We start from the raw sequence: 18,725 nt of genomic DNA on the forward strand, positions 1-18,725 counted from the left end.
AGAGTGGCACTGCCCCTGTGGGTTTCCAAGAGTGTAACTCTTTAAAGGAGCAGAAACCCCGCCCCCTTCCAAGGGGTGGCTGGGGGCTGACCCTGCAGCTAGGGTAGGTACCCAGGACTTAACCACTTTGGGACTAAGGCTTCCAACTGGGATAATAAGACCCATGAATTATAAGGGCCCCACAGCGTGCACTTCCTAACAAGGACAGCTAGGTAATGAATGTCCCTTTTCTGGCAAGTGAAACTCCCCTCCGGTCAGACAGCAAGTCAGAGGGAATCCACCCTGCTCCTCTACTCTCCTGATAAGCAGTCCTGACTTCACAACCCTCAAAATCTAGGTCAAGGCTGACCCTAAGGAAGAGGACCAGTCGTACAACCACGCCTGTCCTTCCACTATTACTGCCAACACCGCCATGGGCAAGTGCGTTGATTACTTTAGAGCTCCAAGCCAGGGTGGACTCTTGTGTTCATGGCTTCTGTCCAAAGTGTGAGTGTGGGAGGGAGACATCCACAGCCTGTGGGCCACCATCCTGGCCTCATCCCGCCCCCCTACACACACACACACACGCACGCACGCACGCACACACGCGCACGCACACACACAAGCAGTCCCAAACTGTGATGTGTCTAAACCAGAACTCTGTGCTTACCCTCTAGGCTGCGCCATGATGTGAGCTCTTATCCCAGAGATAGCGCTTTGGGCACTGGGCTTCAGCTTGCTGTTCTCCCACGCCCCCAAAGCACCCTTGGGCTGCCAGTGCTCCTGCTTCTTGGGGCCCCGCCTGCCTGGCATGGCCTCCATGGAGTGCCAGCCCCAGTCTGAGCAGGAGGTTGGGCCTGGGGCAGGGTCCCTACGAGGTAGGGAGGGGGTTGGCATGTGTGGGCGCTGTTCCAGGGTCCAGTCAATCGTTTCTGCCAGGCTGGACCTGCGCTACCCGACTTCTGTGGGCACCTGGGACTGGCTGCTGGTCCTGGAGGCCACGCGCCCTCTAAAAAGCGCACTCACCACTCCAGGGGCCTTAGGAGGTGGGTAAAGTGACCCAGGACACTGATAGATAGTAGGGGTCCAAGGGGCTGCTGTGACTGACAGGCTGGGAGGGGGAGCTGGGGAAGATGCTCCTCTCAGGGTCCCCTTCCCAACCAGTTGCTTTCGCACTCCCCCCCCAGAACCCCGCCCCCTGGCAGGCAGCAGCTATGTCCCTTGGGGCGAAGCCTCCGCCTCCCAGTGTCCCCTTGGACCGTACACCTCAGGACCTGTTCCTCCCTGGAGGGCCAGCGTAGGGGGACGCCTGCCAGTGGGGACCTGTTTGCTAGTCGCGCTGGAGGTGGAGCGGGATGCCGCCAGAAAAGTCCCAGAGAAGACTCGGGGTTTCCCCCCACCCTCCATTACACCCCTCCTCCGCGCCGCCCTCGCCAGTCTTCCGACAAGGAGCCACGCTGAGGTGGGACAGTTTGGGGAGGGGGTGACGGAGTGTAAACACCAACAACCCCCAAAGCAGCCAAGGAAAGCCAAGCCGAAAGCAGCAAGCGCCACACTGGTTACAAAACTGTCTGGTTTTGTAACAATTTCCCCGCTGCCGGCCAATGAGCGGCGTGGCGGCGTGTCACATGGTGCCGTTTTATATAACACTTTGCTGAGACAAGACAGTTATTAGGCGGCGCGGGGCGGCCGGCATGGAGCTCCGGGAGGCGCGGCAGCGGAACCCGGCACGCGGCGGCTCTGTGACAGCAGCAGCCCGGACTCCCCCTGGCCCCCACTCTCTGCGGCGACTCTCGGGTCCCTAAACGCTCCTCCCCGCACCTGTCCCCCCTTCTGCATGGAGTCGCCGGAGAGCGGCCCGATGCTGAGCTCGCCCGCCGAGCGGGGAAGCACCAACTTAGGGCTGGCCGAGCCGGCGGCGGCGGCGGCGGCGGCGGCGGCGGTGGCGCGGGTGGCAGCCCGCGAGAACCCGGGCCCCCGCCCGGAAGTGGCTCCCGGGAACGTCCTTCCACATCCGACGCCGGAGCCCGAGCCGCCACTCGGGACCTCGACGCCGGAGTGTCAAGTCCTGCTCTTGCGAGCGGAGGTGCTGGTGTCTGAGGGGCGTCTCCGGGAAGCCCTCGAGGTGTACCGGCAGCTCTCCGAGCAGCACCAGCTGGCGACCGAGCAGCTGGAGCAGCTGCTGCGCGACCTGGCGGCCAAGGTCCCCAAGAGCGAGGCGGCGTCCCAGGTCCCGGGCTGCGCGATGGCGCCTGAGGAGGCCGGCCCGGCCGGGGCCACCGAAGTGTGGGACGGCTTCCAGTGCCGGAAGTGCCAGGGGTTTCTGTCGGACCCCGTGTCCTTGTCGTGCGGCCACACCTTTTGTAAACTCTGCCTGGAGTACGGGCGGGCGGCCGACCGGTGCTGCGCTCTGTGCGGGGTCAAGTTCTTGGCGGGGCTGACGGCCGCGGGTCGCGCCCGGGGGACCTGGTGGGCTGGGCCGCCGCCGCCTACCACGCCGCCGCCGCCGCTGCGAGTCAACGTGGTGCTCAGGGGCCTTTTGGGCAAGTGGTTCCCGGGCCCGGCGCGGGCGTCTCAGCTCCGGCACGAAGGCAACCGGCTGTTCCGCGAGCGCCAGGTGGAGGCGGCTCTCCTCAAGTACAACGAAGCCGTGCGACTGGGTGAGGCCGCCGGGCTGGGCCGGGGCGGGCAGGGCGGGGATCGCGCGGACGGACGGGACGGCGGCGGCGGCGGGGCTCTGGGGAGTTTGCCCCCGACTTGCTCCACTTCTGCCACACGCTGGCCGCGCCGCTGCGCCCCTAGGCCCGCGGCCCCTCGTGGCGCGCGCGGTGACTTGTTTCACTCCCGCCGCGCCCAGGCGTTTCCAGACGCCCGCCGCTGCTCTGTGCGGGCCGGCCGGCCGGGTATCGCCGGCTCGGCCACTCTGGGTCGCGCCCACTCCCTGAAGGCCGGCCCGGCCCGGCCGGGTGCCCCCCCGCCCCACACACACCCCCTCTCCGGCTGCTAGCTGCCCAGGCCCGGCCCGCCAGGAAAGGAACTTCGCCCCCGGACGCCCCGGGAGTTGCCCCTGGCGGGCCCGCCGGGTCCCGGGTGGAACTGGGTCAGGAGAGCACTGGTTGCATAAAGGCGGCGAGCGGCCCGGGCGGCCCCTCCCCGCGCGGGCGGGCGGGCGGGCGTGTTGTGTAATGGCTGAGGTAACCAAAGTGGGCCACGCTAGCTTCCGAAACCATCCCGCCAGGGGCTCGGGGGGGGGGGGGCGGGTGTAGCGGGAAGGCGGGAGAGCGCTCTCGCACCGCGCTGCCCGGTGACTCATTGTCACCGCTTCCGATCACACGATCTTTGGCTGAAAGAGATGCGCCCCCGTCACCCGCAGCCCGCCCGCGTCCTCGCCTTGCCCCCCTGACGCCCAAGAGACAGTCCTGCAGTCAAATGGGACCCCTTGAGTTCGCTCAAGAAGAGTGCTCACCCCTGAGCCACCGGGGGAAGCCTGGACTTGACTCGGTGGCTTGGCGGCTGCCAAGACAGCCCCAGGCTCCTGGCTGGGCTCTGGGTACTGTAGCCGCCATCAGGGTCGGGCGCCCTCCTCCAGGCGAGTCTGGAAGTGGCGGCTGAACCTGGAGACCTCAGGCCAGCAAGCCAGCAGGTCACACCGCTGGGCAACTGGGGCTCAGGGATCCCAGAAGGGCCCCGGGCGGTGGGGATGGGCGGGGATGCTCCACATGTTGAATTTCCCCAGCTTGCTACTGACAACTTAGGAGACAAGGAGGCTGGATGGAGGGAGACAGGCTACCCCTACCCTCTTATTGTGCCCAGGCAGGACTCTCTGAGAGTGGCTGTCAAAGAAAAGAGATAGAAAATACTTGTCAGCTTTTTGCTCACATCTTGTGGTTGGGAGCCATCCAGTAGCTTTCGCCTCATAGCGACCCCTTCCTTCCCTCCCCTTTAACAGAGTAGAACTGCCCCATGGGGTTTTCTAAGCTGTGGTCTTGGTGGGGCAGATCTTTCTAAGGTGAAAGTGCTGGCTGAATTCCGACCACTAACTTGTTGGGTTGCAGCGGAGTGCTTAACTGTTTGCATCACCAAGGCTTCTTTGCTAATATCCTAAGAGGAAGTAACTGGTTTTCAAAGAAGTCACCCCCAGGCAAAATAAAATAAAACAATTCTGCTGCAGAAGCAGGAGATAAGCCCTTAAAGAAAAGCAGGACAAGATGAATGGACTTGATTAAAACTACTTGATGATCCCAAGGAAGGTTCATTTCCTTTCTGCCATCCTCCACCCACCACCCAATCCCCAGAGCCAGGGAAGGCCTCTCTCCCCTCCTCCTCTGTTGCTGCCATCACTTTACCCTAGGAATTCTTTCTTTCAACTTTGCTCGTCCCTCCAAAACGGCTTGAAAATGTTGAGACAAGCTTCCCCCTTTTAAGAGCAAAGGGGCCTCCTTCCCAGCAGAGTCTCTTTGTACTGAACCGGGGCCAGTATCTTCTCTTCGGTCACTGCATCTGCCTTGCATCCCCTACCCCAGTTTGAAATTGCCACAATCTAGCCAGTTAGCTGTGTGTCCTTTGTTGGGTTTCATCTTCCTCATCAGTGGTTCAGTGTTGGTGGGAGCCAGAAGTGAAGGGCCCTGCTTTGTTCTCATCTTCTTCCCAGAATTCTGATCCATACGCATCCACATTTGATCATTGGTGGTATGAAACAGGATCCTGGCCAGTGTGCATTTCCATTCTCTTTGGGGAAACGTTACGTATGCAGAGCATTGTTGGCAGAGATGCTGCTAATAGTGATCAGTCGTCACACCCACAAGACTCAGGTGGTCTTGTCCTGGTGTCTGGGACAGGAGTACATCTGGCTACTTTCCTTTCCCCTCCTTCCTAGCCAGTTTCCTTGTCGGTGGGTGCCAGGCAGTAGGTGGCCATGAATCAGAATGAGACAGGGTTTTCTCGTGTCTTTAAGGAACCAGTGACACCTCAGACCCTCTAAGGGACTGCTTGGGGTGGAGGTGGAGACACAAAAACTCCTTGCTCGAAGTTGTGGAAGCTCAGACCCAAAGTGGCAGGGCACATGTAGGGCAACCGTGGAGCTAGAAATTGAACCTAGCCCTAGGGATGCCCAGTGGAAAGGTTCTAGGTAACTTGCCATTTGCTCAGCACCCATCCTCACAGAAGACTCGTCGCCTGCTTGTGCTGGGGGCCATTCATGAGAGCATTTTTTTTCTCCTTTTGACAGCTCCAAACGATCACTTGCTGTACAGCAACCGGTCTCAAATTTACTTTACATTGGCGTCTCATGAGGATGCACTACATGATGCAGAGATAGCATGTAAGCTCCGCCCCACAGGTTTTAAGGTAAGTGTGGGAAGGGGTTGTACCTTAGCTGGGAATTGGCAGGAAGGGCCTCCCTCCCTGGGAGTGGGGTGCTCCAATGCACTAGCAGACCAGGGAAAAGGCTAGGCATCTCCCAGTATGCAAAGTGTCACTTTCCATGTCTCTTCCCAATCTCAGAACTGGCCCTCGCCCACATGTAAAATGTTTTGTAAAGACGACTAGCTAGAAAAATTATCCAGAGATGCTCTCTGGACTTCAAGCATCCTTGTTAACAAAATGAGGCTATTGCTGCGACCCCTGATCACCTCACAGGTTTACAGTACACGTTTAAGGGAGCTGGCCAAGAGGACAGTATTCCACAAGCTATAAGGCTTTCTGGATATCTGGGGTAATGTTCTATACAATCTCAGAATACCTCCCTTGGAAAACTAACTTATCCAGGACAGGTCCATTATCCCTTTTCTGATTTACTTGGAGCTAGATGTATTTCAGAATCGCGACTATTTCTAATGTTAGAAAGATCATATATTTAAATCACACACCCAGTAACTGCTGGAAAGCACCCTGTAATTGAATATACCATGCTTCACTTATTTACATGACCTGGTTATGAAGATCAAGGCATTCTGGGACAATCAGGGTTACTGTGAAAATGGAGGAAGGTTGCATCAGATCACAAAATGGAAGATGATGGCATCATGACACAACTGCCAAATTACATCATTGCATAACTGCTCAAAATCGTAGCCCAACCAAGTTGTCACAAAACTTTAACCCTCCCAGTCAGTGTAACGCTCCCCTTGCACCTCAGTGATCATTACTGACAGGCAGTCATGTCAACACACAAAATGGTCAACAAGTAGATGTTTTCCTCTCATCGAAAATAGAAAATGTTGGATAGCAAGATCATTGATAAGCGAGGAGACTTTTTTTGTCAGCAAAGGCACACTAAGTAAAATAATTTACTGTAAAGTAATTTACATCCGTTTAAGTCAAGTTTATAAAAATACTAGGTTACCGGAATCTTGGGATTCAGGAACTTTACATGATGCATGGGGAAGCTGAATGCTCTGCTGTTAATGCCAGGGTGAAGCTGAACGAGTCTTTCATGTGATAGTTTGTCATGAGTGATGATGAATTCATGCCCCCTCTTTACCAAGGAGCATGTTCACAGTTTAATCAATGACCTCCATGGCTTAAGTCAAAGGGACTCCAATGGGAGCATTTCAGGCCTTGTAGTATGTCAGTGAGGGAGCTGCGGGACGGTGGGCAGAAAGGACTTCTCTCTACAACTTCTGCATCTACTCTATGCCTAGATGTGAGGACCCTCATGAGATGGAAAGCAGGACTGAGAGCCAAGGAACCATTTTGGTGAAATGAGTAGAGTGACTTCCTCAGAGATGGGTGGGTGAAAGGAAGTAGTAACCAGGAGTTTCATTTCCTCCCTCAGTGCTGGGATAAGGGGGAGTCTTGGGAGTGGGAATTAGAGAACTCAATATTCGTGGAGGTTAAGATGTAAGCAGATGCATATAATGTTTTACCATCTTTTAAAAAATCATTTTATTGGGGGCTCATACAACTCTTATCACAATCCATACATGCATCCATTGTCTCAAGCACATTTGTACATATGTTGCCACCATCATTTTCAAAGCATTTTCTTTCTATTTGAGGCCTTGGTATCAGCTCCTCATTTTCCTCCTCCCTCCCCCTCCCTCTCTCATGAACCCTTGATAATTTATAATTTTTTTTTCATGTCTTGAACTGTCTGATGTCTCCCTTTACCCCCTTGTCTGTTATCCATCCCCCTGGAGGTCATTGTGATTGGTTTCCCCTTTCTACCCCCACCTTCCCCTCCTGGTATGGCTACTCTCAATATTGGTCTTGAGGAGTTCATCTGCCCTGCATTCCCTGTGTTTCCAGCTCTTATCTTTACCCATATACATGCTCTGGTCTAGCCAGATTTGTAAGGTAGAATTAGGGTCATGATAGTGGTGGTGGGGGAAGCATTAAAGAACCAGAGGAAAGCTATATGTTTCATCGGTGCTATACTGCACCCTGACTGGCCGGTATTCTCCTCATGGCCCTTCTGTGATTTATATATCCCCTGCTCTTTCTATCAGAAATGTCCCAGTGGGAGGATTTTGCCTCACAGGCCTGTTTCAGCCCCTGGGATGTAGAGTTCTCAATAGGGGTGAGTTGGCAAGTAGAATGAATGGTATAATTAGTGGGGTCCCAGAGGCCTCGCAAGGCTCTCAGTGCATGTCCCTCTGACTGTCCAGAGATGTCACTTCAGTTTTGTCTTCAGAACCCTAAACCTAGACCCACTGCTGTCAATTTCAACTCGTAGCAACCCTCTAGGACAGAGTAGAAGTACCCTAAAGGGTTTCCAAGGCAGTAAGTCTTTATGGAAGTAGAATACCACATCTCTCGTCCATGGAGGAGCTGGTGGGTTTGAACTGTCAACCTTTGAGCTAGCAGCCAACTGCTCTAACCACTGCACCGCTAGGGTACCTTATTGGCAGCAAGCTTGTGATAAACACTGCTGGAAAAGCAACAAGAGAACTCATTTGTATTCATGTGTCAGTCAAGATTAGACTCCTAAGGATGACTGAGGACACAGGGAGTGGTCCCCAACTAGTGTAGGGTAGACACCCACTGTACCCAAACACAGTTCTGGGCCAGCCTCTGTGGCCAGGCCTAAGGGTACTGGAGTGTGCAGAGGCATATTATAAGGCTCAGCAGCAGCAAGCAAGTTTATTTCGTCCACTAATTTAGAGTTAGGGGCAGCAAGAAGAATCCCTGGTGATGTAAGGTACATGTAAGGTCAGCAGTTCAAACTCCCTGCCACTCCACAAGGCAAAGAGGAGTCTTTCTGCTCCCCCACCCCCCACCCCATAAAGATTTGCTGCCTCAAACCCACAGGGCAGTTATACTCTGTCCTATGGATGGGAAGCGACTTGATTTCAGAGAGGAAAGAGAATGGGAGCAGGCAAGTGAGGGGCAACCTGAATGATTTGAGAAAAGCCGAGTTGCAAGTGGTATGGATCCCCCAGCACAAAGAGGGCGTCCCGCTCCCCTCCTCCTCTTCCTCTTCCTCCCTGCGCCCCGCAATGTTCTTCTACTGTCTCTAGAGTTTCTCTTTCAGGGCAGTTGGCTGCCCCTCAGTTGCCTGCTCTCATTCGCTTGCCTTTCTCAAAAAACAAAAACCTCTCAGTCATCAAGTTGTTTCTGCTTCATAGTATGCAGTGAAGGTGTAGGGATGAACTGAGCCCCTAGAGCAAAGGTATCTGCTCCCCTCCCTGATTAGCTCTGAGTGGGGGAAGAACAGTCTGGGAATCCTAAAACTATAGTTTGGGGGCCAGGTTTACTGCAAACTACCTTTGAGGTCTGAGAGATTTCATCCTCTCTTTGGGGCCTCTTCTGAAAAACGATCAGTCAGTAAATATAGATGGTCGCCAAAGCAACTACAGTGGTCTAGATCCCTACTTCGCAGGGAAGCTCCTTCTGCAGGCAGGTCCTGAAAGCTGCTTAGTATGTGGTCACATGGGGCTCTTGAAGCATTTGGTGATACTTCCCATATAGCAGGGATGTGGGGAGTAGCAGGATACTGTGGCCAAGAATATGGGCTTTGGTATCGGTCACTCCCCAGTTCAATTTCAGATTCCCCAACTGACTAGCTGTGTATCTTTGGACAAGTCCCTTTTCTGAGTTTCCATGTTGTCATCTCTGAAATGGGATTCAGAATGTGAAAAGGCTGTAGCTCTCCACAGTAATCCTTTAAACATACTTCAGCTTGTTTAAAGTGCATGCTTACTCGTAGTTATCTACAAGTAGCAAGAGTAGCAGCAACGTTCATAAAAAGTGACTAAGAGGAGGACTGAATGCCAGTGTTTCCTTCCAGCCACACTTCCGGAAAGCCCAAGCCTTAGCCACCCTAGGCAAGGTGGAGGAAGCCCTGAAGGAGTTTCTATATTGTGTCTCTCTCGACGGAAATAACAAGAAAGCAAGATCCGAAGCCCAAAGGGTGAGTTGAAACAACATTAAAGTCCAACTACCCATCTCTTTGTCTTATCCAGGAAGGGGAGAGAGGATACTTGACCCCTGGGCACTTGGGGTATGAGTGGGGGGGGACTCCCTGGGTTAAGGGAACAAGAGGGAGGGACAACTGCCAGTTGGTTGCCCCCCAAAACACCCTCCTCCTGAGAAGTACAATTAGACTACATTTTTGTAGGACCTGTGAGGAAGATGCTGGTTTCTTTGAGTCAGGGTCTTATATTAGTAAGGTTGTTACCTTAGTAAGATTCCAAATTAGACAAAACCACGACTTCCCATGGGAATTGAGGTTTACCAGGGAGAGATTCTGGCTCGAGTGTGAGGCTGCTGGATGTTGTAGTTGTGTTTGTTTGTTTGTTTGTTTCATTTGCTTTTAAGCGGAAACCTCATAAGCCAAACAGGAGAAGCCAACTCATGTGGAAACTTAGGCTTTCATTTCTCCTGCTTACACGAGGAACTCCATTGGTCAAAAAAATGCAGGCATTCTTGGTTACAGACCACCACAACAAAGCAATGATCACAATAGAGCCAGTCATATGAATTTTTGGGTTTCCCAATGCATCAAAAGGCGAGGTTTCCCTGATCACTGTAGGCTATTAAGTGGGCAATTGCATTATGAAAACATTTGAAATTTCCTGAGGATGACCAAACTGTGGCCCCGAGGCATGAAGTGAGCCCCTACTCTGTTGGAAGAATGACGCAAGGAGACTTGCTTGCCACAGCCTTCAACTGGTAAAATAATGCAGTGTCTGTGCAGCCTAATAAAGCGAGGTAGGCCCGCAAAACATATACACTGTCGCACAAATACTGAGCAGGGACCTTTACAATAGACTCCAAACAGTCCTTCCAACTGGTGTCCCCGTGAAATGTGGGTGTCATTAAAAAGAAAAGCCACTTGAAGAATTGACAGCAGTAGTAAAGGCTAGAGGACCCTCAATTCCAGGACCCTTGTTTAATATTTTGCAATGGATTCTCATGGCGTCCAGCTAGCTGGCCAGGCAATCAGGAGTCTTTTTCTCCTTAAGCCCTCCCCTCTCACCCCCACCCCTCAGGCACTCCTATCCCAGTGTGGTTTGGCAGAGCAGTGGGTGAAGAAACCAAACAAGAGACTTCTGAAGGCTCTAGAAATGAATCTTTGGCAAAAGCAATAGACTGGGGGAAGCAGGGCTCTGGGCTGTCTGTGTCTCACTGAGTTTTCGGTTTTTGTTTCTGGGAAGTTGCATTGACCAAGTGCTTCCCACCACCCCTTCCTTGCGGAGACTTTGCCTCGCTGCCTCCCACAACCGTGGCCATCAAGTCGAGTTGATTTTCATTTTCAGCGACCCTAAAGGACAGGTTAGAACTGCCCCTTTGGGTTTCCAAGGCTGTAAATCTTTACAGGAGTAGCAAGCCTCACCTCTCTTCCAAGGACCTGATGGTGGGCACCAGGTGCTGACTTTGTAGTTTACATGCAACATGCAGCCACTACCCCACCAGCGCTCCTTTCCCTCGGAGGTACGCACTGTGATTTACCCACCATGTTGCACATGAGGAAGCTGAGGTTTGGTGGCTTTCGTAGTCACAAGAAAACAGTAACAACTCTGCCAAGTTCCAAAGCATCTTTGCCCTTCCCCACTCCAGGTGGGCATGTCTGCCGTTTCAGCAGTAATTGGGGCTGCACTTGGAGTAGCAGTAGCCACGGAAGACTGGGCTTTCTACTCCCGTAAACAATCTCAGCAACCCGCATGGGGTCGCTATGAGTCAGCATTGCCTTGATGGCAGTGAGTCCGGTTTGGTTTGGAGGGTGGACAAAGAGAGCAGAACCTTTGAGTCTGGGGGCAATGTGCAGGAGGAAGGGCTCGGGCTCGGGCTCGGGAGCAAATGTTTTCTTTAGACCTGTTTGCTTATTTCTCAGTTGGCCTGAGAGAGATTCTAGTTTCAGCAGTTCAGTTTCCCTCTCTTCTCAGCTCACCTTTACAGACCAGCTGATGTTATTTCCACAACTGCTTCAAGAATGCAGCAATGCAGCAAATGGGTGCTCAGTGCTGGAGACCCAGGAAGGCATAAGGCCCCTGGGGAACTTGTCTCTTGCTCATACGAGCAAGTAGATGCCTGGGCGGTGTTACTGTTTCTGAGTCCGAGATGTGAGCATTGACTCACTTTGAGTGCATCGATGTCGTGGCAGCCATTGGAGAGAACACGGATGGCCCTTGGCTGTGCTTACTTACTGGCTTGGTCCAGTTTAAGGCCTACACTTTTGACAGAAATGGCCCAGGTTTCTTTAGAATGTTTTTGGACCTCAGCTTCCCTGACCCCCTTTTTTGACCCATTCGAACTTTTTCTCAGACTGACATTGAAATGAAATCGACTTTCATTCATGTGAGCATGTATCGCTGAGAGTTGACCCCATCTTGTTTCCCAAAGCCTTTGAGCAAGATAATTAGGCTTAGGTGGAGCGCTGGTAGTGTAGTGGGTTACACAAGGCCAGCAGTTCAGACGCACAGTTGCTCTGTCGAAGAAAAATGTAAAGATTTATAGCCTCAGAAACCCACAGTCAGCTCTGCTCTTTCCCAGAGGGTCACTGTGGGTTGGAGCGGACTCAGTGGCAGGGAGTTGGGATTTGGAAATTTCAAAAGGGAAGTGGCACTGTTGTTTCTGCCTTGCTTCCTCTGATTTCTCCCCCCTGCCTCATTTTCCCTCCCACCCCACACTCCCCTTTGATCCTTGTACCCCGGGAAGCCATGTGACAGTGACTGAGAGACCTCCCACTCTGGAAGAATTCCAGAGGCCCCTTCCAAAGTGGGTCCGTCCTTTTGAGTCACTCAGGAGTATTTCTGAGGGCCATCTTTGGCCCCGCTGGAAGGAAGAATCTCTGAAAAAGTGGCAGTTTGCTGGCCCTGGGACAGTGAGTACTTCTCCACCTCGCTCCCTTGCCAACTTGTGACAGCGACTTCTCACTCCCAGGGCTGCTGGGAACCAGGATTTGTTTGAGGACTTGGGGCCTGAAAGCTGGTCTCCCCCTGGACCCTGGGGTGGAGAATTGTTTTAATTCAATCCCATTCAATGTTTTTATTGGGCATCTCGGATATGCCCTCCAGAAGCCTGCCTGCCAACTGGTTGGGGAGAAAGACTTACATCTGTGATGCTATTTGAAGACAATACAAGGCTGAACAGATTAAACTTATGATTCACTAGAGAACAGGAATAGAAAGGAGAGGTCAGGAGGCCTGGAGTAGTAAGGACAGGCAGCACTTGAGCTGAGCCTAGACTACTGAATTTGGTAAGAAACATGAAGTAGCTACTCGGAGCCAGCAAGTGAACACATCAAACTGGAGTGAAAGTTTGATGTCCTGTGGAATTCCCCATCCTTTAATGAGTCTCCAAACGCTACAGACGGTTGTTTGGAAAGCCAAATGACCTGTCCTCCTGTATGATATTATATACCTAGCAGCCCTGGTGGCAATTGGAAACCAGCAGCCGCGTCAAGGGAGAAAGATGAGGCATTCTACTCCTGTGAACAATTACAGTCTACCCTGACCTATAGTGTTGCTGCGTGTTGTAAAGCACTTGATAGCAGGGAGTTTGGTGTGGTTTAGTCATGATATATGCTGGCCTAGGGGAGATGTCAAGCAAGGTTGTAGTGAGTTGAAAGTACCGCCTGCACGAGGGAACACATCGCTCATTCCCAGCCTCATCTGGTGCTTCTCACTCGGTGGCCAGCTTTTCCCATTGCAGGGGGAACTACCAGTAGCTGGGCCCTGCCTGCCCGCCATCTCCCCCGGCACTTGTACTTTACACCTGTACTTTACCTGACAGTCTGGACAGTGAAGACCAGAATTGGGGAGGAGAGTCCCACTTTTAAAAAAATTGTATTTATTGTATATTTTATAGACTCAATTAAGTAAAAAGAGAGAAAAGCATTTTTCTATTCTAAAAAGGCACAGAAAATAGATGTAAACAATAAAGCATGCTCACCAATTGGAGATATTTACAGCAAAAGAAGTCTGCAGGGTAAATGTATTCCCAAACTAACATAACTGATTCCTCCTTGATGAAATTAAAAAGACAACTAGCCCTGATGCAATTTAGCTAATAGAGGTGTCTGGACATTTCACATTCATTTATGATGTGGTAAACAGCTCTTGAGTTAGCTCTCAATTGTTGGCGACCCAATACTCCATAGAAACATTGCTACCTGGTCCTGTGTCATCTCCATAATTATCTGTGCATCAAATCACTGTGAACCATAGGGTTACCACTGCCTGGTTTAAAAGTAGTAGCTTGTCAGGCCTTTCTTCCTATTCTGTCAGGCCCCACCTCCGAAGAGATCAATGATCCAGGGGGTGATGGGGTCAGGGCTGGGGGGCAGAGGAAGTGATACAAAAGGCAAAATGGGTCAGCAGAACAAAGGAACCAGAAAATACTTAGACTTGTACTCAATGGGGTATTATGGTCCTGATTCCAGGTCCTCCAACTGGTATCTCCTGATTTCATCAGTCTATCGCCTCCCAAATGGGTTTAAAAATCCCACTGTAGAGCTTTATAGTACCAGAGTGGTGGTGCTTCTTAACTTTGACTTGGTAACAAGCATCCATGGTGCTTTTGACAAATCCAGATTCCTGGGCCTCACTGGGGAGGATCGTGGGAACCAGGAATCTGGGTTGTTTATAAACTCCCCCAGGTGAGTATGATGCACACTGAAACATGGGCATTTCTGTCCTGGTATGGCCAGGCTGTGGTCTAAGTCCTCCCCTCTGACATTTTTCCCTGCCAGCTTTGCTCCCTGCCCTTTACTTCCCCTCCCCTAACCCCCTCACCTGAGCACTTGTAGAAACTTAAGTAGTGAAGTGTTCTGTTTTATGTCACAGCTTCTCTTTAGTTTCTTTGCATCAGTCACGGGGAAGTCTCAGGAAAATATTCCCGATATCCTGAAGCTGTTGGCATCTCACCCTAGATTTCAGGAACACGTAGAGCCAATGGTTACCGAAGGCACCAGCCATAATCTACCAAAGTTGTCACAGGTAAAACTCAACTCACTTGGCTCGTTCGTGGTGCTTGGGCTGTTTTGTGGGCAAACACGGGGAGTGATTCGCAAGCCCTCCTCCAGGTCACTATCGGTAGGTATGCTTTGTGAAGAAGGTTCTGGCTTATAGTTAAAGCACACTTTCAGGCATGGCCCCAGGGTTGGTTTATTGATTTATTTTTCTTGTTAAAATTCTCGGCCAGCTTCTGCCCAGAAATAACTAGAAAGGTACTGGCCCACTTCCTCGACTTTCCCTGGAAGCCCTTCAACTGGAGTAAGTTCCCCCTCCCATCTGAAGGGCAGAGCCTGGGAAGCGGGCCTGGCAGTTCTCCTCCTTGCCGGCTTCTTGTGTTCATCTAGGCTGCTGGCATCAGCAGAGAGCCTTGTTTAAAGACAGCTCCGTTTGATTCCCAAGTGGAAACAATTTGATCTTTCCACACTGCCTTACACAAGAGTAGGTTCCCAGTACATATTTGTAGCTGAGCAGAGAGAAAGGAGTGATGGTGAGTGGAAGTTCCCGGGAGGAAGACGGCTGCTTGTGCCTGTCTTTGAAATGAAGTGGCCCTCACTTTGCCCACAGAGGGTATGTGGGCCAGAACTGGGCCTCCGTGTCCAGCTATGAAGGTGGTATTGAGTGTTGAGTACTTGTCCACCTCTGAGGTACAGTTTTCCCTCTATTTATTCCCTATGTCCTGTCCTGATTACTAAGCCCTGGGCTTTCAGTGGCTTCTTGGGTGCACTAGGAGTTGGAAATTTTACATTCTTCTCGCTACTCTCCCTTGTTCAAGACAGGGATTTTAAAAGGGAAGAACACAAAGGGCCGATCTCTATCTCCTGCAATCAGGAAAACTCTAGTGAATTATTTCAATGATTGATTGTGAGTGCTATTAAATGATTGGGAGAGTGAATCCTCAACTGAAGGGTCTGGAGTAACTTTTAACTGCAGCTCAATCTGAACTGAAGACCACCAGCACTCCTGGTGTTCTAGTAGGGGTCCTGCCAAGGTGGTACCCAATGTGAACCTGCTTGGCTGCCAGCCAAAAGGTTGGAGGCTTGAGTCCGCCCAGAGGTACTTTTTGAAGAAAGGCCTGGTGACCTTCAAAACAAGGAGCCATCGACTCGGAGGCACAGTTGTTCTCACATACATATGGTGGCCACGAGTCAGAACCCGCTTGATAGTAGCTAGTTGGTGGTTTTGTTTTTTGTTCTTTCATTCCAGTGGCATAATGGGTTATGCATTGGGCTGCTAACCACAAGGTCAGCTGTTCAAAACCACCAGTGGATCCATGGGAGAAAGATGAGGCTTTCTAGTCTCATAAAGCTGTATAGTCTCAGAAACCACAGGGGCAGTTCTACTCTATCCTTGTGGGGGACCAGCCCCCATGACTGAATGGGCCCTAAGAGGTGGTTATGCAATTGAAGGGGAAATTAAAGCAACATCAAACAAACATGCAAGGGCTCATCTCTTCCGTGGAGACTGAAACCAGAGAGAGTAGGTGAATGTATTCTCTCACAGGCTTATATAATCCCAGGGAATGCAAACCACCTCATGCATGTAACAGGAACAGGATGTGCTAGGGGCATACGTGTAACAGGAAGAGGGGGTACTAGAGGCATACAGGAGGGCGCATGTGTAACAAAGTGGGTGGTTCTAGAGTTAAGATGGTGGCTTAACTTGGGCTATCCCTGAGCTCTTCCCTAGGGGAAGAATCTATGCTCCTTATCAGAAGGGGGGGTTGACTATGCCTAGGATGGGATGGGCAATAGGCTCTGATAGCTTCTGAGTATATGTACTAGAGAGCAGCCATGTGCCTAATAGGAACATGTTAAGTTGGCGTTATTATAGGGGGGACTGTGGGGATGATTTTTAGCCAGGAGAATGTGACTGGGATTCATCTCCAACTCATGAATGAGAAGGCCTTGATCCACCAAAGTCTGCCTCCAAGACTCTTAATTCTGAGCATAGAGAATTTGTCCACATGCTCTATTTTCCCGGTTCTGTTTCCCACATATCCTAAAGGGACAGGAATGAACTCAAGGGCAGTGAGGTTTGTTTTCCATACAAAGCTTGCATGACTAAACACCTGCCTAGTGGCATGTATGGAGTCTTGGTAGTGTAGTGGGTTATGTGCCGGGCTGCTAACCACAAAGTCAGCAGTTCAAATCTGCCAGCCGCACCACAGGAAAAAGAGGAAGCTTTCTCCTTTCATAAACATTTATCATCTTGGAAATCCTCAGGGCCAGTTCTACCCTGTCCGATAGTCTCACTATGAGTTGACATTGACTCGATGGCAGGGAGTGAATGTGAGTTAAACTAGAGAACAAGGAATGGCTTTCCATTCAAATTTTTGCTCTGCAAAGTGGGGTAAACAGCTCCTTAGGCTCTGGGAATGCTGAGGCTCCAGTAGTAGATTTCAGCAAGTAGATTTCAGCACCGGGCCATCTCATGTGACCCAGTAGAACTGCCTTGTTGGGATTTTCGTGATTGTCATCTTCGCAGGAGCAAGTCACCAGGTCTTCCTGGTGCAGAGCCTCTGGGAGGGTTCAAAAAGCCAACCTTTGTGTTTGCAGACAAGCACTAAACAGCGTACCACCGGGCTCCTAGTCTTGCTGTAATGCTGGGAACAACCCTGAACTCCACAGCTTAGAGACTTAGAAAACCCACATTTTCCCCTCACCAATAATTTCCCCTTAACTCTATGTTCCCCAGTTTCATCTACCTAGAAGTTCTCCCCCTGCTTCCCAACCCCTTGTTTGTAAGGGCTGAAGAAAACAAGAACATGAACAGTTTGACCTGGAGATTGTAGATTTAGAATAGAGAGGGGTTTAAGCCACTAAATAACATTGTCACTGGATTTCTTTCTAGACCTATTTTTCAAATACCTCTTTCTTGGGTCAAAATACTGGGAGGGTAGTGGAAGAGTGGGCTGGGAAGAGGGAACCGATTACAAGGGTCTACATGTGACCTCCTCCCTGGGAGACAGACATCAGAAAAGGGGGTGAAGGGAGACGTCGGACAGGGCAAGATATGACAAAATAATAATTTATAAATTATCAAGGGTTCATGAGGGAGGGGCGAGCGGGGAGGAAGGGGAAAATGAGGACCTGATGCCAGGGGCTTAAGTGGAGAGCAAATGTTTTGAGAATGATAAGGGCAATGAATGTATAGATGTGCTTTATACAATTGATGTATGTATATGTATGGATTGTGATAAGAGTTGTATGAGCCCCTAATAAAATGATTTTTAAAAAAGAAATCAAGGGTGGCATAAAAAAAGTTAATTTATGGTTTAAAAAGGCTAAAGAGATAATTGTTGAGTCTTTCTTTCAGGCTTTTCACTTAAAATCTAGGGAAAGAAATTGTTTGATCTTGGTGCGATTTACAAGCACAAGTCAGGCTGCTAACCACAAGGTCAGCTATTGGGAACCACTAGGGTGCTCCTCGGGAAAAAGACGAGGTTTTCTACTCCCATAAAAGCCGTGCAGTCTCTAAAACCCACAGAGGCCGCACCCTGCTGTCCCATAGGGTTGCTATGAGTCACAATCAAGAGCAAAACTGCCCCAAAGGCTCACCAAACATTTTGGAGGGGGGCTGAGGGAGGCTGGGGGTTGGAACTTGAAGCTGGCCTGGTTTCTCTAAATTGGTAACTGGGGAATCCCTTCCCCTGCCTCTCCCCCAAACCACCTTTATATCTTTGTCTAGGGACGTTTCCCACCTCCTCCCAAGTTGGGCATGCCCTTGCCACAGATACTTCATGAACAGGAAATGGACAGTATGCCTCCTGACTGCCTTGGCTTAGCGTGCGCACTATTGATCAGGGTGGGGATCAGGGCTGTCCAGTTATTCTCTTTGTCCCCAGCGGGTAAGAATGTCACTGAACAATATCAGTCCGAAGTAGATTCTGATGTTTGCCTCTTCCTTCCTCCAGGAAAACCAGGCGGCACTCCCGCATTGTTCTAGTCAGCAGGAAGCAGCCGCCTGGTCAGCTCAAGCAAAGGTGAATGGGCCATCAGAGGAGCAGGGAGCAGAGACGGAGGCTACCTCCAGCCAGATGGGGAAATGCCAGCAAAAGAAACGGAAACATTGTCAAACTGAACCCCAAGCCCTGGAGGTGCCTAGTAAAGTCTCCAAGCCAGGTACTCAAGATTCCCCGGGAGTAGGGGAGTAAGGCATTTGTAGGAGATGCTTATACTCAATAGTCTCAGGCAAATTCCATCGGTCTCCTTTCAGCCAGTGACCTCAAAGGGTTGCTGGAGCTTTCTGGGGCAAATGCATAATAGGAGGGTAGAGAATAGTACATAGCACATTGTACTCAATAACAGCATTTATCATCGACAGTCAGGGAAAACTGTCCAGCACAGA

At 51.1% G+C, this 18,725-nt stretch overlaps 1 protein-coding gene across 2 annotated transcripts in view; it reads left to right on the top strand.

Moving 5' to 3' along the window:
* Nucleotides 1-1,640: 1,640 nt before the first annotated feature.
* Nucleotides 1,641-18,725, top strand: part of LONRF3 (LON peptidase N-terminal domain and ring finger 3) — a 47,553-nt gene continuing 30,468 nt past the window's right edge. The window contains exons 1-5 of one of the 2 annotated variants that reach the window (XM_075538147.1): nt 1,643-2,639; nt 5,207-5,325; nt 9,209-9,331; nt 14,208-14,360; nt 18,292-18,499. In XM_075538147.1, the coding sequence (XP_075394262.1) occupies nt 1,817-2,639; nt 5,207-5,325; nt 9,209-9,331; nt 14,208-14,360; nt 18,292-18,499 (1,426 nt within the window). In that variant the 5' untranslated portion in view covers nt 1,643-1,816. Of the gene's footprint in view, nt 2,640-5,206; nt 5,326-9,208; nt 9,332-14,207; nt 14,361-18,291; nt 18,500-18,725 lie in introns of both variants that reach the window. The other variant, XM_075538148.1, reaches the window with a different exon arrangement.

Source organism: Tenrec ecaudatus, chromosome X (assembly GCF_050624435.1).
Source record: "Tenrec ecaudatus isolate mTenEca1 chromosome X, mTenEca1.hap1, whole genome shotgun sequence".
Taxonomy (NCBI): Eukaryota; Metazoa; Chordata; class Mammalia; order Afrosoricida; family Tenrecidae; genus Tenrec; species Tenrec ecaudatus.